At 44.0% G+C, this 21925-nt stretch overlaps 1 protein-coding gene across 1 annotated transcript in view; it reads right to left on the bottom strand.

Annotated features, from left to right (window-relative positions):
• nav2a (neuron navigator 2a) overlaps positions 1–21925 on the bottom strand; it is a 102523-nt gene that overhangs the window by 14010 nt on the left and 66588 nt on the right. Inside the window, exons 13-23 of the mRNA XM_076078012.1 lie at positions 12353–12482; positions 10238–10556; positions 9831–10020; positions 9213–9746; positions 7763–7982; positions 6164–6438; positions 5064–5129; positions 4292–4336; positions 3590–3750; positions 2974–3156; positions 209–261 (exon numbers count right to left, since the gene is read on the bottom strand). Of these exons, the coding sequence (XP_075934127.1) occupies positions 209–261; positions 2974–3156; positions 3590–3750; positions 4292–4336; positions 5064–5129; positions 6164–6438; positions 7763–7982; positions 9213–9746; positions 9831–10020; positions 10238–10556; positions 12353–12482 (2176 nt within the window). The remainder of the gene's footprint in view (positions 1–208; positions 262–2973; positions 3157–3589; positions 3751–4291; positions 4337–5063; positions 5130–6163; positions 6439–7762; positions 7983–9212; positions 9747–9830; positions 10021–10237; positions 10557–12352; positions 12483–21925) is intronic.

The following is a 21925-nucleotide window of genomic DNA, read 5'->3' as shown; positions in this document are numbered from 1 at the left end:
TCAATACTTGAGTCTAAATATCTATATAGTTTTTAAAACATGTTTTATTATGTTATTATATTTTACTGTTGAAAATGTTTTTTGCCATTGGTCTTTAGTGGACAAACGATGTAATGGCAAAACAAAATGTCCCCAAAAAGTAATGAAAAAAAAATGAAAAAAGCTTACATCTATACTTAAATTAACTCTTGATGTTTTTTGTACTCACCGTGGAGTAAATGGAAGAAGTGCTGGAGACCAGAGACAGGGATGATCCATGAACTGAAGACACAAAAACCACAAGCAAAAGTAGGGATTAGAAAGTACATAAGTACACACAACAGCCCCATAATTATCAACAGACCCCCCACACAAACCACCCCCCGACTCCACGACCCGCCTCCTCCTGAGCATAATGACTGCAGCTCTGCAGTTACAAAGGTAAAACTCCTACACGTTATAGTCGGACTGTGGCGCAACTAATGACAGCCTGAGCATTACTCTGCTAATGACTCAGCCACTAATCACACATCAGAGGCCCGGGACACAACGCCAGCACTGTTTCCTGCCTGGGAGCAGATCAGAACGGATCAGCAGAGTGATGCCATCAACCACACAGAGAGGTTGGGCTGATCCCAGCAGATTCATTCATTCATTCACCTCACAGAGGGAACAGTTTACTGGGGACTCACTTTTATTTTAGTTCGGTCTACACAGCAATGTGTGCTGGGAGCCACATGAAAAGGAGAATATTAATAGATTCACTGCTGTCTGGTTTGAATCTTATCAAAAGTGTGTGTAAGATATTTGTTTGTTCTGTTTGACCTTTTATTGAAGGAGCATGTGTACATGTTGCTGTTTGTGTTGGCATTGAGAATATATACTTTTAACCTGAGTCGTCAAAAACATTGTGCAAAACTGACAGAATTTTAGCGCGGCAAAAAAAAGTCAGCACGACTATTGCGCAACATTGATTTGTGAGAAAAATCATCTTGAAAAGGTTTTTTTATCCACGGTAACGTAGATATTGTGCACACGACTGTCTCATAATAAGAGAATGGGAACAGAAAGGTGGTGAAAATGACTAATGTAAAGCATTACTCTTGTTTTTATACTTTTTGAGCATCTATCTCTAAGAGATAAATATCTAAACTGTCTTTCTACAGATAAGGAGAAGGTGATCATATATATAAAGGTGAGTGGGAGGGTCAGGGTGGACGGGATGAAGTGACAGAGCTGACAAAGTGTTGGGTGGATGATGTGACTTTTGTCCTGTCAATCCAACAACGGTCGAGTAACTCTACACCTCAGCAACATACACATATACACATGAACCGCATGTCCTTGGCGGCCCTACACATTGTGTTCCAACACACAAACAAAGAGAGAGAAAGTAACGCTGGAGGTTTCTTGTATGTCATCACGTCTCTCTCACGCCTCTCACTGTGATCCCTGTAATTATCTCCTCTTCTGAAAGGGAAAGACAGACTCATGGAGCTGGGAAAAGAGAGTCAGATATGCTACTGGGGGGGGCGCGCAATTATAATAATTTAGTGTAGGTGTCATTGTGCAAGTACACATTAGGTGTGTGCTACCTGTACATTTGTACAATAGTTTCACAATACTAGGAAAAGCTCAGGTAACTTCGACTTAAATCAGTTTACTACATTTTCTTTTTAATTCCATTTAACCCTTATTTTGCCGGGATAATCCCATTAAGATTTTGAATCTCAACTCAAAGGGGGTCCTGGCCAAGACGTCAGCGCAAAATATTCAAACAAGCACCACAAAAAAACACAAATAACAGTCTTCAAAAACAAAACGGCAAATGGCGTCAACCAAAGAATTGTCATTCAGTGTTAAGACACTGGATGAAAATTCTTCCTGCTTTTTAAATCTTGCATGCTTACAAAATAATATAGTTTAAAGTGTCTCTGTAGCTCACACCAAGATGAGGATCAAAAACGCTTTAAAAGCACTTTTGCCAAAAACGGTGAAGGTTCCAGTTTGTTTAATTTGAAGGAAAGCAACGAGAGGATTTTGTTGTTTGTAATATTACTCTGTATTTCTGTTGCTTCTTTTTGATTGTTCCTACAATGATGAAGCGTTTTCTTGGTTATGAATAAACCTCCTTACTTGCTCTCTCACTCTGCACCTGTCATATACACTACAGCCTATACTCAGATAAAAACATCATGGTGATGATGAATAGCATCATGTACAGGCTCAACTGATTCTGAGAGGGTGTTTTATTCAGAATCTTGTAAAGAAAACTAAGCTTTCAAGTTGGAGTCTGGATTTACCAGGTTTTTTAAAGAACATGCACACAGCTGATTCCCCCGAGGCTCATTTACAAAACCAGTTTCAGCGTCACTGGATTTGCTCTCCAACTCTTTGTCCGTCTCTCATGTTGCTCTTTCCTCTGTATTGATTTGTCTCCCCTTCACTGTGGCCAACTGTGGCTGCGTAACATTATTGAAGTGTTTAAGGCTGGATTCGTTCATTAAGGAAACCATTTTCAACACAATACTACGCCCACCTCACTCACAGTCGTGGTTTGTTCCTCTGAATTAAAGTTCGGTGTTTCTACAGCCCTGAGGATTGAGCAGACTCCAAGTGGAGCTACCTCGCCTGAGCGGGGAGTCTGCCTACTGGTGGGAAAAGCACGGCGGGGTACTTTTCCCAATAAACAAGCTTATGAAAAAAACAAAGCCGCACCAAAGCTGATTATGGATTTCTAAAGGGATGGAGGGCTTTTCTTAGAGGGGCGGTTGTAATCCTTCCTAATGTTCTCTAAACAAATGGAATAATACTTCTTTTGGCACGGGGGTGTGTATTAAGGAAGGGGAGGCTTCAGACTCATAGAGAGCTGGCGGTATGCAGGATTACATTTTAATTACAGATCACACCAAAATGACCAGGACCCACACAGATTCACTGGATATTCAATACACTTGTCTCATATCCATCCATCTTCCTCATGTCTCCTCTTACCTTCCTCAAAGCCGTCTCTGAAGGAGCCCGATCGGCTCATGGTGCGAGTCTTCTCGTCAAGCGACATGCAGGAGTTTCTCAGACGGTTGTCGCTGCAAGGGTCAAAGGAGACTTCCTGATTGGTCAGGCTGTTATTGCGCAGACCGGTGAGGGTGATCTGAGCTGCCGAGGTGGGGCTGGATGCTGTGAGAAAGATATATGAAATAATATAAGTCAAGCAAGGATCTCTATAAAATGTCAGAAAACTGTGAAAAAATGGCTGTTGGAATTTCCAAGAGTCCAAGGTAACGCCTCCAAATTGCTGGTTTTGTCCAAAACTGAGTTTACAATGCTTTGAAACAGAGAAAAGCAGCACCTCCTCACATTTGAGAGGCTGAATCCAGAGAATGTTTGGCAACTTCCTGCACATCCACTGATTGTATTAAGTGTTAAGATATCAAACAGAAGCTGAATCACGTTTCACTCAGTTGAAAAACTGCCAACCCCTCATTGTCAACAGCTTGATGGCAATACAGTTTGAGTTTAGAGTTCTAACATTTTGTCAACTAACAGAGATCAAATGTAGCCTACTGTGTGATTAAAGTAAAAACACAAGCAGTGCTGGGTTTTGGCGTACCGAGCTGTCCGAAGTTGAAGCGGGTGCCGGAGGGGGAGGTGAGGCTGGAGCTGGGGGAGAACGGGGAGTTACTGGCTGATTCCTGCAGCCCGCTGGTGGAGTGGGAGCGCAGCCAATCACGGGCCTCCTCGTGGCCTCGCAGCTGTGGGGACGGGCCGTACCTACAGGAAGTCAAAGAGAAGATTAAAGTGGAAGCGATAACGCAAAAAGTGTGGATTTTGTTACAGGACAAGATGATCTGGATTCAGATTTTTCTGACTTTTTACAATCAGTAGGTGGATTTTTTCTTAAGCAGCCAGATTAGTAGCCAGGATCAAACAGGATGGATCAGACACCAAAACAAGGATTTACAACACCATGAACATAAGACTGATTCTCGGCTGAGAGCAATAGAAACTAGGGAAGAAAAGCAGAAAAGAAGCCAAAGAATATTTGACCCCCAAAATCAGGCCCGCTACACAGCACAACACAGTTATAGCTCTATACCACGACAAAGTGACATGCCTCGTCACAGAAGCACAACACAACAACACATGTGCCAAGTGCCAAACAAAAACGTCAAAAGCATTTTTTTTTTTTTAAGTGTGAGCACCAGCCTCAAAGAGTGAATGTAGACGCAGAAATAAAAGACAAGATAGAAGACAATTTGGTGAACCAGTGTGTAAAAGCGCAACACCTCCCAGCAGGAGGTGAGGTCAGTACCTGAGTCCTTTCTTAGGCAGAGTGTTTCTACCACAGTGTGGCCCTCTGTGGGAGAGAAACACTTTAGAGGAGGAAGGCAAAGGAGGCATGGAAACATGTGTCTGCATCTCTTAAAGACTACCTAACACTATTTTTAACCTGCAAAGATATTGTTCTTATCAACAAACTTACGCACTGCAAAATAAATCTCGACCTCGATCTAATTTTTGACTTTTACTCCAGGCCTAAAATAACTGTAAAAACTCTCAACAAAGAAAAAAGACTTAAGGAAAAAAGAAAACTTACACTGGACTATAGAAAATTACTGAAACTGTTTCATTTGTCTCTTCGTACTGGCAGCATATTGTAATTTTCTCAGGGTTCAGGAATAGTGAAACCTTAAGATAGAGACTTTTGCAGTGTAAAATCAATAAAAACATCCTGTGCCCATGCTGTTGGGTAAATGTGCACATACAAACTCTACCACAAGGCGGCAGTAAGTGAACACGGACCACTAAACAAAACCAGTGAAGGTGCCAACATCCACACAGACAACCTCACATTTACACTCTCACAAATATCCTTTCATACAGGAACTAGAGGTCCTCAAAATAACCACAAGCTACCACACAGAGCGCTAATCTCCACATTGAAAAGAAAACACAAAACGACGTCACGAAGCGTCTCTCTGTGGTTCTCTGTGATGCTCTCTGTGTGGCAGCAGGTGGTGGTTTAGTAGGAACCTCCACTGCTGTTTCACCAGAAGCCTAACACTGCACTCGGGCACGTTTACCTGTCCTGCTTCCGAGGCAGCGTGTTTCGGCTGAATAAAGGGCTAGCGGACGGGGAGGAGAGGGGACTGATGGAAGACAGGAGGGAAAACGCACAACAGACACAGAGAAAGAAAGTTTTAGAGAGTAAAGATCATTCTTCAGAACAGAGATCAACTGCGAGATTCAATGACGTTAATAAGAAAACTCAGTGAGGAGGGTGATGTCATATCCTCAAAGCTTCCGCTAATGCTATTAAGTTTCCTCTGAGGCATTCCTGTCACATTACGCAGTCGACCTGTCAGGATGGAATCCGCTACAATGACCACAATTACTGTTTAATCGACTGAGGACGCCACAGGATTTAGTTTCTGTGCTCGAGTGCGGACAGAACGAGAACAAGAAGCGACACCTCGCCACGACGGATGCTTTCTGCATCATCTCCATTCTGGATACATTAAAAGGAATTCATGTCAGAACTGAGCAGGATTTCAAAATGGTCAATGTTGGAAGAAGTGTTTGAATCCTTAAGTGACAGTGTCAATGTGAAAAAGTAAAAATATATATACTTATACATTATAAGTAAAAGTCATGCATTCCAAAAATAAAGTACACTTGTTTGATCAGCAAAATGCATTATATCATATATCCTTATACTGTATTATTAAGCAACATTTGAATGTTTTTGCTGGTCGAGGTGAAGCCACTCTTAACTACTTACTAAACAATGAATTACATTGTTAAACTGATCATATGTTTTGTATGTAAAACTTTAACCTGCACAGTAACTAGTCATATTAAGCAATGAACTCGAAGTATTAAAGAAACACTATGTGACTTCTAAAAGAAGCACTCCGTTTTTTATAATTGAAAAGTTAAACTCATCAGCAATAAAATGCACCCTTGCTCAGTTCAATGAGCTAACAGGTCTTATTTGTATGACCAGTAGCTTATGGTGGCTAATGGCTAACACATTGTATTTAAGGAACCAAGAAACAACCTCATATACCACACTGATGAAGGCAAGATGCTACACTGGAAAACGGATCACAGACTTTGAAGGTTACTTTTGGAAAAGGAAAAAAAGGTTTTGAAATAAATGGGACATTCTGTGTGTCCTCACCTCTCAGACATGCCGGTCTTGGCGCTGCCGGTGCGTCCCAGAGCGGACAGGGTGTCCTCCCTGTGGGCGCCATGGCCGCCGCTGCCCAGGCTCATGTCGATGGACTCGCTGCTGGTGTGCATGCTGCTGACGGAGGGGTATCCCATGCTGCCCGCCCCGCCGTGCCCGCCCAGCGTGCTCTCCCTGCTCTGGGCGGAGGAGCTGCTGAAGGTGGTGCCCCACGTCAGGCTGTTGGAGGGGCCGGTGGAGGAGTAGACTGAGCCGGGACTGGAGGCCTGTGGAGGGGCGGAGAGGATGTTGTCATTTTAAAAACCAGTGGAAGACTGTGTATTCTAGCACCGAAACAATACAACAACAAACAATTCGAATAATATCTGAAGTAATTCTTCCAATCAGGCAAAAGTCCTACAAATTCCCTTAAATGTGTTGCTTTTCTCAGTTTCTCTGATGCAGTTTCTCTTTTATTTGATGTTCCATTTGCTTTAAGGTCACTGACTATTTCAACTTTTGAACCGAAGCTTACTGTTTGTAAAGACACGACGGCTGCTTAAAAACAATGGCCTGCGAGTCACTTTATGATTGAGACTTCTGATTAAGTCCTATGAATCAGGAGGTGACGGTGAGTTCATGACTGAGCATGCTCAGACTTTGCTGCTCTGTTGTAATATGTAGCCTACAGTTAACCAAACAAGTGCCTGTACGGCTCATCTTCACTGAACACACTCATTAGTACTTAAAGGAATTCATCAGGTTTGTGGTATTAAGTCCGGTGACAACAAAATCATCCTCCTGTCCCGGCCAAAGCCCTGTCATTAGCTCCCAAACACCTTCAACACACACATCATCTCTAAGCTCCAAGGTAAATAATAATTTCTAATCTAAAACCCAAACTCATCCTTCTGGTGTGACAGTGGACCACAAACCCTAGAGCTAAAGTGTTAAAGTGACTGTAGCTCGAAAGTTAAAGGGACACCTCAAACTCAAATATATATATTTTTCTCTTACCTGTAAGTTCATCACAACAACAACAAAAAAAGAATATTGATCGTAGCTGCTTTAGCAAATCACATAAGTTATTACAATTTACTAAGGACGAAATAAATGTAGTTGGTATTTGCAGTCTTGACGAAAGACATTTCCGCCACTAGCACAGCTAAAAGTTACTCAAATGCAACTCCAAAATAAACTCCCAAAAAAAGAAAAGTTGCTTCCCCTCCTTTGATGTTAGTAATGGGTGGCGGGCAGTCGGAGAGTGTGTTCTGCTAAAAATAGCAGCGTAACTAATGAATAAGTAGCTGCTCGCGTGACTCAGTTGTAAGGATAAACCACGCTACTTCAGTCATTTTAAAGGAAATGTATTTGATTTTTAAAACTAAGAAAAAACAAAAACACCTTTTTAACTTTTCTACATTGTTTCTGCAAAAGCTTTATCGTACAACTGTTGTCATTAATTACACCGTATGTTTACCATGTAAAAGCCAGTAATCCTCCGGGAGCTAGTGGAGGATTTTGTTATCTATGCTCTCATAATTTTCCAGAGTATGTTGACTGACAGATTGATCCATTGTCTCCATTATTTGTTTACATGTTCTTGCTCACCTGCTCGCTGCCCAGCGTCCCCATCCCTATTCCCTGCACTCTGCCTCCAAACATTGGGCTGCTGGTCTCGCTTTCCACGCCCCCCAGGCCTCCGTCGGGGGACTCTAGCACTGTGCCCACATGGTTCATGGTGGCGTGGGGGTTGGAGATAACAGTGGAGTTCTTCATGTTTTCAGCCGTGGTGACCGGAGCCTGTTTACAGGGCTTCCCACCAAACAATCTGTGGAAAAGCAGGGAGGGAAGGAAGGGTGTGAACTAAAGTATTAAAAGAGCAGGATGCCATTTCCTAATATCCTTTTTGTTCCTATGAATTTCAACAAATCACATAATCGATTAATAAAGGGTGGACTCTGCCAGAATGATGGTTGAACTTCTGTCGACGTGTGAGCATAATAGAGAATATGATGCTATAAAAAGTCTATATATTAGTGTCTACATCTACATGTTTTGCAGTGCATGTTGTACATAATAACTTCTTTTAATGCTTAATTATTCTACATTGCTTTTAAATAAAGTTTTCAGGTCTTGAAGCTGCTTGAAGCTATCTTTTTTTTGAGTATTACTGTAAATTTAAAACTGATGCTGCTGCAAGGTCATGAGGTTGTAAAAATCATTAGTATTCATCCTTCAGGGATTATGAATATTAACAGCAAATTAAACAACAAATTTCATGTAAATATTCATCGCTGTTCTGGATCAAAGAAGCGGAGAAGCAAGCTGGCTGAGTGTGCCACCCTGAAGGTCCCGCCGCTAACAGGACAAAAACCCAGTATTATTCTTTACTTTGCAGCCAGGAGAGGTAGAGTGAGTGCTCAGATCTGAGTCAGGGCGAACACACACGCACACGCACACACGCACACACACGCACACGCACACACACAGAACTCTCTCCTGGTTCTCTACTAATCCTGGGTTACAGCTAAATGGCAGACTATGACGACTGGAGCCGCGGTGGGCTATAATGGCAGCACACAGTCTCTTTGAAGAGTTATCACTCCCTCACATTAATGAGGGCAGAGCGCTGAGGTAAGACTCAGCTCCCATTACCCAGCACCACACCCTCCCTTCTCCAGCCTTCCCCCCCGCACCGGCAAGGCTGAGGCTTGGCAGCTGATCAGCCCAGCTCAGAGCCTGCCTTTCACAATGGCCTGATTTAACCTCACTGAGCGTCTGTATGTGTGTGTGTAGGTGTATGTGTGTGTGTGTGAAACAAGCCCACACGTGTGATCATTACTCACCACTATTTATCCTTTAATGTGACTACATGATTATTAACTTTTCAAATTACCTTCTCTCTCTGTCTCTCTCTTTGTGTGTTTGTGTCTATGTCCGTGCTTTATGTTGGTACATTCAAGCCCATACAAGAAGGCCCCACTCAGTTAGCCGTCATTATGTCTCCAGGATCACTGACAATACAAATTATATTCTGTGTGTGTGTGTGTGTGCTCACCTGCGCAGTGTGGGTGAAGAAACCTGCTGTCTTCCTGTCAGGGGAACGGTCGCTGCTCCTCCACTCTGCATCCCGACTCCGCTCCTGAGGTTGTCGATCTCAGAGACGCCCTTCTCCCGATCCGTCTGATTGGCCAGCAGGCCTCCCGAGCCGTTGGCCTTGGTCATGCCGATTGAGTTTTTCCCATGAGTCGTGACGGAGAGCACGGCGGCCTCGATGCTGCTGGTGGAGGAGCGGTTTCCATTGCGGGCGGCTGCTCCCGAGCGGCTTGGCCTCGGCAGGCTGCGGTACTGCAGTGTGGAGCGGGCGCTCATGGGGAGGAACCCGTCATCGTGGTGGCCCAGCATCGACGCGCCATCCTGCCCGCCGGCCTTCAACCCTCCTGCAAGTGAGCGTGCCCCAGATTTGGGCATCTTCCCCAGGGTGGCTGAGCCACTTGTGATGGTGGCGCCGCTGGCAGTAACCATTGTCACCATCCCGTGGCCCTGCTTCTTGAAGCCGAATGTGCTGGTAGGGGTGCGCGAGGTGTGCGAAGTGTGCGAGGTGTGTGAGGTGTGCGAGGTGTGTGAGGTGTGCGAGGTGTGCGAGGTGTGTGAGGTGTGCGAGGTGTGCGAGGTGTGTGTCTGGGAGTGGGGGTCTGAAACGGTGTGCGTGAGGACGTTCGTCGTCGATGTGCGGCTGGTGGGGATGGTCTGTTTCTTGGCCTCATCGCCGCTGCTGCGTCCTGCGTCCGAGGGCGAGCGGTGAAGGCCGTTAGGACGAGGAGAGAGACGACCCTTTTCTGACACCTTGACGTCATCCGTCTTACCTGCAGGACACACGGTACAAGACATCAGTGGGGTGTGTGGTTGCTACTGTTTCATGATTTCACACTCATAGAACTAAACTGCCAGCTTTTTAAGAGCTGGTATTTCTATTTCAGAAGTGAGAGGATAAGGAGAAAGTTGGAAATGTGTATTTAGTTTTTAATTTAAACTATAATCTTTTTATTAAAAACTTTTATTAGTGGTGGATGTCTGCGTTACCTGAACTGTGGGCCTTGAGGCCACCGGAGCTCGTGGAGCCTGTGCTACTGCTGCTTTTAGTCCGGGGGGACGTCACCCCCACCTGTGTGCTCATGCCTCTCCTCCAAGAGCCCGTGTGGGACACGGAGGGGGTCTTCCTCCCTGAGCCGCCCTTGTCGGACTCGTCAGAGATGTCAGAGGGGTTCCGGCGGCTCCACTTGGAGCCCGACTCCATCCTGACCCTGCTGTCTGACCCGCCGTCTGGCCTTTTCACCTCGTCTCCTGACCAGGCCTGGTGCACCACTGTGGAGGCCGAGTGCTTCTCTGCATCTGTCACGGGCTGGGAGGACACACAGACGCCCTTTAGGTCAGATTTATTACTGCTGAAGATAGCGTCTTTTATGAGACGTTGCCAAGTGCCTCTAAAAAGCACTCCATTTTATGACCGCAGCCATCATGCTGTGTGTAATGCCGCCAGCATCCACACCGACGTCACCTGAGCAAATTGTGAGGAAGCTGTTTGGCCACATCAGGGCATGAGCAGAGAGAGTGCTCCTCATTCTTTGGACTATGAGAGAAGCAAGTCTCAAGTCTGTCAGAACAAGCTTTATGTCACGTCACGTCTTCATAAGCAAATTGCAAATCTTTCGGGTCTTTGAATGGTGAATAAAATTACTTTCAGCTGTTGTCCTGGTGCCGTCTTATTCATTTTTCTCTTGATCTGGGACTTTAACAAGTTAAAATGATTTGGGACTAGAAGATTTTTTGCTTTAAAGTTTCAAGTTAAGTAACTTAATTTGTCTTTTTTCAAAATCTAAAACATATTGAAGGTGAGTTAGTGGTGAACTTTAAATTTCTTTTGACTTTTCTTTCTTTTGAGTTTTATCTGGTGAACTAGCTGTTTGAGGGATGATGGCTGCTGCTCTGCTCTAAGAATTTAAAACAGACTTAATCAAGCTGCACTGTGTCAGGCTGCTGTACTGAGAGAAAGGCTCCTTTGTGTCCTCCTTTGTTTTTTCTTCAGCACCTCTGCAGCCATAATGGACGCTCGTCACATGGTGCCCGGCTCCACATCAGCAACAATAACGTGACTCAGCTGACAATATTATTATTATTATTATCGTCTCACCGATCATTTTCCTGAAGCGTAGTGGCTCCTAATCAGTGTTTAATGATTTGAGGCCAGAGTCAACATCAGCCTTAGCTTTGTGAGTTCACAGCTGTAGTCTCACATTCTTCTCTGAATGCAGAGGAATGCTGGGATGGACTGGGTTTTGGGAAATGAGGCCAAGTGGAAGGATACGGTTGCATCAGTTTACCACTTAATACATCTAGTTTACATTTATTCCAATCATTTCTCAATGCCATAGGAAATTAGACGACTTAACGTTTGTGGATCTTTCATTAAAAATCAATACACAGTCTAAATGTGCAACTTTGGTATTTTATACTTAGGTAGAGCGCCGGTGTTATTAGAGTTTGTTGTGTTGGAGAACAGAAAGTGTATCTTAGTGTTACCTAAAATATTTTCAATAACAAAAGACCGGATCAAGCTGAAGGTAAAGAAAAACGTGATATTTTTATATTTATTATCCTTTCCACAATGTTGTCAGACACTTAATACAATCTGAGCCAGTCTGTGGGAAAAACAAGAACTTTTAGTGGATGTACATTGACGGTGAGGAATCGATTAGATTATAGGCCTAAGCGGCCATCTGGAGTTTTCTTGCTAAATTCTTTTAATTTTGTCGCCATTGGTCACTTAGACACAAAAACATGGGAATATAGGGTTGAAAAAACCAGAAGTTACCCTTTACCTGCTACCCTAGATAACTCACGCTGCATCAAAATGTCACATAATATCCTTTCTTCTGGACACTATAAACACTCGAGGAAACATGTTTGAGTGATTATTTGCTGGAGGAAACTTCCAGTTGTTCATGCGGGCGTCTAATAACTGACAGAAGATTGTGATGTAGCTATTCCTGATTCATTTTGGGCATGTTATTTTAGGCCTTTTTTCCGAGGGATAGGACTAGGGTTGAAACCAGATCCAAAATGAAGCTGGATACCTCAACCCGTGGCACAGTCATAAAAAAAGGTTCTTCTTAAATATGGACGTCAGTGTGAGTCTACCTGCGCGTTGAGGCCCTTGCGCTTTGCAGCGGGCGTGTTGGCGTAGGAGGATATGGAGGAGCTGGTGTTGATGTCATCTGTGTCGATGTTGTCGCTGATGCCACTGCTCACAGAGCTGCTGTCATCCCAGCTGGACACATAGAGGGAGAGAGAGACAGGGAGAGAGAGACAGGGAGGTTCACTTTAGTTCTCTTTATACAATACATCTTTCAGAGTGCAGAGGGTGGGGGGGGGGGGGGGTCCACTTGGCTATTTGGGAACATGTATCGCTCCTTTTTGAACAGACAGACATTAAAGACGGTCAGCAGAGACACAGCAGTGAGGTGTGATGCTTATTATACCATGAACACAACACTTCTTTATCAGTCAGCTGAACTCATTGGAGACAAAGCGCTTTTTTTTTGAGCTGCAGGGAAATTGTCTTTTTCTGCAGATTAATTGAAAAACCTGTTTCATATTTGCAGTTACAATATCCCTTCTGTAGGTGTGTGGGTATGGTTGTTTAGGAGTGATTATGGTTATGCATACTGTATGTGTCTACATGTAAAACATATTCTGTATACTTCATTTTAGAAGGACAACAAGTATGAAGTTATCCGTCGAGTTGTATTTCTGATAAGCGTATGCCTTTGTATGAAAAGAAAAGAATAACTTAACTACAGCATTAAACGGAAATAAACTGAAAAAAAGATGGATCCTCTGACTGCCTGGTGATTCTCTTCCTTTATTCTCCATCTGAATTGACTTCAGCTACAAACACACACACACACACACACACACACAGGCTGAATGGGGTTGTCTATCATATGAACAAAGGCTTGATGGAGGGGTGACATCACGGGCTGTGTGTGTGTGTCTGTGAGTTGTTCAAACAAACCCATCTGAACAGAGCAAACACGGCGGGAGTTAATTAATGCAGGATATTTGTAAATATGTGTGTGTGTGTGTGTGTGTGTGCATCCACTGGGAGTCTGTGGGGGACAGGAAGCACGGCCAGTTGGCAAACATCACCCTGAAAGGACCAGAGGGAAGCTGGTCATGGCCAGTACAGGGTTGGCTGCACCACACACACACGCACACACACACACACAGACACACACACACACACACACACACACACACACACACACACACACACACACACACACACACACACACACACACACACACACACACACACACACACACACACACACACACACACACACACACACCTGGTGTTTTCCGTTTTCAGGGGTCTATTTAATCAAGACTAATAAGAGATTAAAAGCTGTTCAAGAAAGTCTTCGAAGTGTCCAACATAAAGATATTCAGTGATACCGTACAACGAGATTTTCAACAGAGGAAAGCAACAAATCTTCACATTTGAGCAGTGGAGAACGTTTGACATTATTGCTTGATGCATCATTTTATTGCTGTAGATACATTTTCTCTATAAAACAAAGATTTTTCCGAAATAAAAAAGAGTATCAAATTAGCCAAGTTCCCTATAAACAAGGAAATATGTCTAAGCATCAGACCACGCTTTCAATGCCAACTTTTGATACTCAACATTTTACTCTATACTTAAAAAAAGCACTGAAGCGCAACAACCAGCACTTCATATGACCTCTGATTCATCATTCGTCTGTCAACTTAGATTTTCAGACGAGCAAGAACACAAGTCAGTCCAGCGTTGTTCAGCAGCCAACTGAACAACAAAGTCCTGAACGATTCCCACCAGCACATGAAGACAACAACATAATTACATAATTAAAAATAAACAAAAACAAAGATTGGTGAGTGGCAACAAACCCAGATTCAGATCACTAAAATCTAATAAGCAGGTTTTTTTTTTAGCCAAATAGGTTGCTGCAGTTTAGACAACCTTGTAACAACCTGACGAACAGCAAAAACACAACTTTTCCTGTGGAGTTACTGGCAAAATCAATCAAACCGCAGCAGAGTGGAGACACTCAAAAGCTGAAAGCATCCGTGGAGCAGACGAGCGGAGAGGTGCTGAGAGATTTAAGTGACCACAACAGTCTCAGCTCGTCCGTACAGCCACAGGGGAAAGTCCCCCCCACCACACACACACACACACACACACAGAAAGAAAGAAAATAAAGATATACAGACAGCCACGAAGAAACAGACATATACAAACCCACACAAATCTCAGCACTTCCTGATCACCGACTGAACCAAAGTCATCATTAGGCTACCATAAGAACAAAGTTCCCTTGTGCGCACACACACACACACACACACACACACACACACACACACACACACACACACACACACACACACACACACACACACACACACACACACACACACACACACACACACACACACACACACACACACACACACACCTACCTGGTCAGGGTGCCTGGGTTGCCGTGGGAACTAGAGCGCTGCGGGAAAATGCCGAGCTGGACAGAGAGCTTCATGACTTCATGCCGCTGAGAGACTTCACACAGCCAAATGTCTCTCCCACTCCCTCTCTGTCTGCCTCTCTCTCTCTCTCTGAGCTTTCTCAATGTCTCTCGCCCTGGCAGTGTTCCTAGATCGAGCTCCTTTGTCGCTCGTTGCACTGATGGTTCATCCCCCGAGCACAGTTTGTCTCTCTCTGGACTAACGGAGAGAGAAACTGGGGGGGGAAAGAGGGAAGGACTTGCCCTGCTGCTGGAAATATGAGCCTCCCCCGGGACTGTTAACCACTTCACTGCTGCAGCCACGAAACTAATAGAGCACAAGACACACACACAAACACACCCCAAGTCCTAAATAAACCACTTCAGCCCAACAAGAATCAAACGGGGGACACAAGTCAAAGCCACATGATCACAGACAAAAACTCCCCGAAACTGCAGGACAATCCCTGTCCCTGTTGCTTCATGTGTGTTTCCCAGCTATGGTTTGTGTGTGTGCAAGACTGCAATTTCCCAGACAGATCCACCCTGACTATCTGACAAGCCAGTGCTAATTAGAGATCAGGCAAAGCGGCGTGGCCCAGCCCACAGCCTCCCGCTGGCAAAGCAACCCGCCAGTTAACCACCACGGAGCCCTTTACGGGCCAATCACAGGAGGCGGAGACGTTAACTGCTGGCCGCCCCCGGGAGGAAGTGGTGCCAAACGCAGGCCGACAAGGCCGGCGACTAATAGATCATTGCACTGAAGGGAAGAGGTGAAGCGCTCCTTACTCTTCCTCTTAAAAGGGTCAGTTCACCCAAATCACAAAAACATCTTTTCTCACTTACAGTATTAAGCCATTTCCATTTTTGTTTTTAACATTACACAATGGGGGTCAAAGGGATTTTATTTCTGATGCTCAGAGAAATGGAAACTGATTGGATTTTGGGTGAACTGCCCCTTTAAATCAGCTGGAGAATGTAGTTAAAACTTTGTGAGCAAGCAAAATCTTAATTCTCTCACTGACTCGAGAGACTGAAAGGCCTGTAAAGCGGTCAGAGAGGACACTAATGGAGAAGGAAAAGTGACCCAAATCAAGACATTCCAGAGAGGAACCTCGCCTCTCACCAGGTCCCTTTAGCAAGTTTTCTGATTTCCCAAAGGGGTCAGAGTTCAGAGGCCGAACCTCCAAAGAGGAGAGCAGAGTGGGGGAGGCATGGGGACCAATGGAAAAAGAAAAGACTGCCATGTGGATCAACCAATAGGAGTGTCCTGAGAAAAAGCCCATGGTTGTTGTGTTTGTTTAACTTTTCTTGTGTGCGTCCCTCGGGACCGCAGTCGGTTGGACCGGCGGTGCTGTAACCCCCCTCCTGAAAAACAAAACCCGTCCGACGCTGGCACATGCACACAGGATCTGTGCCGCAGAAATGTACACACAGACATGCGGCCACAACAGAGCCGTGAAGCAGAAGTAAGGGGATTTCCTGTGTTTGAGGGGCGACTACTGGTCCTCACACTGCAGCTGGATCATATAACCCCAAAATCTCTGTCTCTGTCCACACAGACAGACAGAGAGACCGGGGGAGGAAGAAGGGAGGATTTTAACTGTCTCTCTGACTTAAAGCCGTCAGGGTTGAAGGGTACACAGACGACAGGTAAGGCCTGTGTACGTTGTACAGATATCATCAGGATGTGGTAATGTTGAAGCACAGGACAAAGGAGCTGGTGTCGTGACTGTCCTGACACTTTCTTCCTGTCTGTAAATATGATTTGCATAATGGCACATGAAAAACTAGTTTTTTTTGTCATGGGGCCAGGCCATAATACAACATGATCGTTTATCAGTTTTCAGTAGAATCATATCTTTATGATTTGAGCTTGATATAGTTTGAAAGGTTTTTTATACAAGCGCCTACAATACCTGATATTTGGTACCAATATCACATGATACTTCTTTGATGCCTTACTTTGAGGGATATTAATATGTTTCTCTGCAAAACCTTATTATTCATCTAACTATAAAGCAAGGAGTCTCCCATAACCATTCAAGCTCAATGCCTCACCTCAACCATACGTGGTCAGTGCCTAAACTTAACCATCTCTCAAGAGTTCTGCAACTTGTGGATTACCTTCTAGACAAGACCAAGCAATCCCACTCCGAACGGGCACGCGCTCTGAATACGAACACAGCATATCCTAAGTTTGGCAACAAACTTACAAACAAAACAATAGAACCTGCACTTGCAGCTGGTCTTTGCCTTAGGGTTCAGATTCATTTATTAGTGTTTGAAGGTGTATCAATAGACGCAATACACTCTTGAGTATTTAGATCTGACATATGATATGATCCAGTACAGGTTTTATTACCTGTACTGGGTTGACTTAATGTAATGTTTTTTCCATATTTTGTTTGTGTGTTTAATTTTCACAGCAGAAAAAAAAATAGGAAAATGTGGCAAATGAACGCTAAAATCTACGTCAAACATCAGTAAAACTTGACAACATTTAAGGTTCAAGGTTCAGCTGAAATGAATCTTTTTATTGAAAGACAAGAGTCAGGACTAAATGGTCTCAGTGTGAGGGTGAAGGAGGCAGTGAAGGGGCCGCTGGGACGGGACGCGACACATTCCAGGCCGGAGCCCAGGACCGTGTGGTACGAAAATGACACAGCTGTCCCTGCACTGATGAGAAATGACAGGACTGGACATCACACTCAGGAATGTCTCTCTCTCTCTCTCTCTCTCTCTCTCTCTCTCTCTCTCCCGTGTCTGGTCCCATTGTCTCCCGTCTTTGGGAAAGCATTTGCTATCCCTCTGGCTGCCACTCTTTCCTCCGACTCATCTCTTTCTCTCTCGCTATCTGTTTGATGTGTAAACACACACTCCCTTAGATTCAAGCGACTGACCCGGATCGACAGTAAAAACTCTTGTGTCACATATGTCACACGCATCAGCGGACACAGGCACACGACTCCGACAGGCTGCGTCGTGCAGCAAAATTGAAAAGACTACTGGGACAAACATGTGAAATGTCTCACGTGTGTGCAGACCCACTGAAACACACAGCGCATACAAACCAGCGTATTGTCGCCTCAGTGCTAGAATGAAACACAAGGCTGTAACTTCTGCCTCTACACCTGTGGTCTACCAAACGGGTTCATTAGATCCCTGGGGGGAAAATAATAAAATATTACGAGCTGCGTTGAGGTGTAGCTTCAATACAAAAGCAAACTTTGCCCGGAATCTGTGTTTTTTGTCATAAACCTTCTTTTTAAGCGTCTCCAGATAACAGATGGTGTTCCATTTGAGGAAAGAAAACATTTTTCTGGAGTTAACGTCGAGCTACATGTTTTCTTTTCCCCACATTGCCCTTTGCTGTTTTTACAGAAATGCTCTCAGTTGCTTCTCCATCTGAATTCAATTTCAAGTAAAAATATGCATGAAATAAAAAAGTATTTCAAAATGTAGGAAACTCTTTAAAAACATTAAACTGCATAACTTGAAGAATGGAAACAAACAGTGGAATGGTTACTGACAACGTGGCCAGTTGTTAAGCTTAATATCAATCATTTCTACCCCAAACAACTAATATAAACTCTTGTCGGGTTTGTGTTTAAAATATTGCATTCTGTGTAAACTTCATGTAGTTTCAATGAAGAGCTGGAAAAAGCTGACACAGAATATGTATATGATGAGGTCAGATAGTAATATTTTTAGGATTTTTCCAACTTTAGAGCTACTGAATGTGAAATAAAAATGGGGAAACTGTGTTTAAGGGTTAAAATCCGAAATTAAACTGAATGTCCCCATGTGAATGATTTGTGCTCACAGGACAAAAATGGAACCAATATGTTGGCCTGCAGATACATTATCAAGGGTCCGTGACATTAAAACCTCTCTCTCTCACTCGCATGCAGACTTTTGTCCTCGAGCCTTTCCTGCAGCTGAAACGTGGATAATCAACTTTATCCAGTGACTTTAAAGCTGCAACCTGCACGAACCTGCTGACTCTCCGGCAACTTCCCACCCGCACCTAACCTCACGGAAAATATCAGTCAGGGGAGGAACTGAGGATTCAAACTTACCCTGTGCCGAGTGCTCCACAACCCACTCACTGTAAACAAATTAAAGTCCAACATGCTTTGCTCCTTTGCTCCACTTCCTCCATCTACCGTTTCCTCCTGGTGGCCCGGATCAGATTCCAGACTGGACCAGAGACCTGGGCCCGAGCCTCTGACCGCTGTGTTTCCCTTCAAATAAACTCTTCAGCTGGCTGAGGCTCATATACTTTGCAATTTGAGCAATTTGTATCCTGCCGCGTATCAAGCTTTTTTTCTCATTATCTCACTATGTAATAAATAAACTGGACAAATGAGAGAATAGTGAGTAAAAATGTCAAGACAGAGCTGTGGATGTGATGTTAGAGCCGCAAAGTTTGACTTCAATGTGTCGGAGAAAAAGCCTTATTTACCCCACCCTCTTCAGTGTGTGTGTGTGTGTGTGTGTTTCCTAGGGCGAGGCAGGTGTGCTGGTTGAAAGCCCAGAGGAGGGCATGATGGTTTGCTGATACGGTATCCATGGTAACATCATTTCTCTGAGGGTTGTCTCTCATTTTCTCTCTTCTCACAACAACCCTCTTAGTTTTCAGCGATTCTTTCTCCTTTTCTCTCCACGCAAGTAAAGATGTTCAAACCCGATCATTGCCACGTCCTCCCACAAGTATGTGGGAAGCGGATTTCTTCTATATGTGGTCACACTATAAACAAAATCAATTCGCCAAAATACAACTGTGTCATGAACACATATCTCCCTGTGCAGTTAGTTTATTATAATCTTGTCTGTTCTCATACAAATCAACTTATATCAAAGATTTTCTAGAGGCGATTGTCTGCACTCTAACACGAGAATCCGCCAGGCATTTTATTACCAGGATTGTATATAATTCCCTTCGATACAGAGTTAAGTAGCTTGCTGTGTATTATTTTCAGTTATAGCAAGCTTGTTTGCTCAGTTTCTAATGGGCCAATAAGTAGACCATTAATTCAAAAGACAGATGTTTTTACCATTGACTCCTGTCTCATAACTAAGCTACTATAGCTTCTCCTATTTGGGAGTTTCCGGCTCACCGTTCTGTCAAAGACTGCCGAGATGTCTTGCTATTCGTTGTATCGAAAACATTTTTTTTCACTTTTTCTAAAAAGCAACTAAGACCAAAATGGATGTTTTTTGCTGTGTAGGTGGAAGAGTGTTCTGTAGCAGCTGGGGTATGTGAGCGTGTGTGGGAGCATCCCATTAACGTGGGAACATATTTGACCTTATATCGTGAATCAAACCGCTACAGATTGCGGGTCAGGCTGCTCCAGCGTGCCCCCGAACGCCTCGCTGGACTGGCTTCATTACAAACACACACATGCAGCAGAACTCTGCTTTCAGTATGAACATGTCTGGGAGGCATTTATAGTATTTAGTATTCTAGTAGAGTCAGAGGCTGTGTGAGAGTCTGGATATCTGAGGAATAATATTTGGTTGCGTGAAGTGTGTTGTGAGTATAAGTATGTGCACGTGTGTGTGTGTGTGGGTGTGTAGGTGCAGAAGATAAGGAGAAAGCAGACAAAGGATAGGTGTGGCTGTTGTTATCTCGGACCAAATGTTAAAACAAATTCTCCTCTCAGTGAATGTGAGGTTGATATATATACATCTTTCCTTTTTAAAGACCATATCTGGTGGTAGATTGCGTCAGTTTGTGTCAATATTAATCACAGAGAGAACATGTTTAGCCTCAATAAGACTGGAGTTCATGTTAAGTTTGAGAAGCATCTTACTTTCTTTCTTTTCTGATGCTCATCTTATAAAAAAAAGGAATGAGACTGATCCCATTTTGTAGCATGCTCTCAGTTTACTGGCGTTATCATGGTCTGTCACCAACATGGTAGCCACGTTTTTGGCTGTAACACAAGTTCAACATAGCCAGTGAGCAAAGAAGTCGATGGACATCTACTGTCCTTACAACCCAGAAGTAAAACAGAAGCACAAGAGGCACAGCCCTGTCACAAATCCTTATGTCGATTCCAGTCCCGGTGTGACTAAACCATTACTGCAAAGCTCTCAAGCAGTGTTACTTTATAACAAGCTGAAATTACTCAATTTTCTTATTAAAGAAGACAATGAATCCAAGCTTGCAGATTATGTAGTTTACAAATACCACAACGTTTTATCTTATGTGCATTGGATCAAAAACTGAATAACAATGTTGAATTTTAGCTTTAGAAGGTCTGAGGAAATAAATGTTATAAAACTACTCCAGAATGGCATATTGTTATTGCATCAATTTCTTATTTGTTGCCAACATAATGGAAAAAATATCAGGAGAAATAATGCGAACTGGACTATCTGACAACCACAGATGGTTTAGGTGCGATCATCATTTTTCCTGGTGCCACTGGTCTTGGTAACCCAACACAGACTCACCCTGCTCCCCTCTGCCATCATTAACCAAACACTCGTGGAGAGTGGAGCCGAGGCCCAACACACACACACACACACCAGTCTGGGACCCACACACTGCGGGGTCAGTGTTGGAGAGGAGTCCTGAAACAGCAGCTGTGATCTGCACTGTGATCTGGTTGATGTTGTCTCCAAGCAGGGCAGGACTGGGTACAACAACTGTAGGGAGGATCGGAGGTGTAAAAGTGCAGATGAAGCTGTGCTCCCTGCGTGGCTGCGATTATCATACAAATAGACTCCTGCCTCTTTGGGGAACAAGATCACTGGCTCATGAAATAACAGGAACATTATTATTATTACAGCGAGAGCCCGGAGGCAAACCACAACATCCACTCTGCTTAAACCAGGTAGAGGTGGGGTTACAGAGAGACAGACAGGTGGAAGGGCGAGACAGGTGGAGTGCCAGGTGTTGTTGGTAGCTGCAGAGGAGAACCTCTCTCTTACTCTACCTGAGGCCAACAGGAAACCTGCTCAAGTCCAGACAGGAGAGGTAACGTCTTGGGGCTCGGCGCTTGTGTGCGTTAACAGCAAGTGTGCTTCTAATGTGTGTGTGTATGAAAAGTATGACATGTTTGAAACCACTGCAAGCTCTGTTGCAGGTTGGTTTAAAACCCACCTGAGAGAAACTGGAAATCAACAAAGATATTTCTATCACCAGGACCCATGGTGG

This window comes from Anarhichas minor, unplaced genomic scaffold (assembly GCF_050575085.1).
Source record: "Anarhichas minor isolate MPS153535 unplaced genomic scaffold, ASM5057508v1 ptg000062l, whole genome shotgun sequence".
In the NCBI taxonomy this organism is placed as follows: domain Eukaryota; kingdom Metazoa; phylum Chordata; class Actinopteri; order Perciformes; family Anarhichadidae; genus Anarhichas; species Anarhichas minor.
Note: the sequence above shows the minus strand (reverse complement) of the source record. Positions and strands in the feature narration are given on the sequence as shown.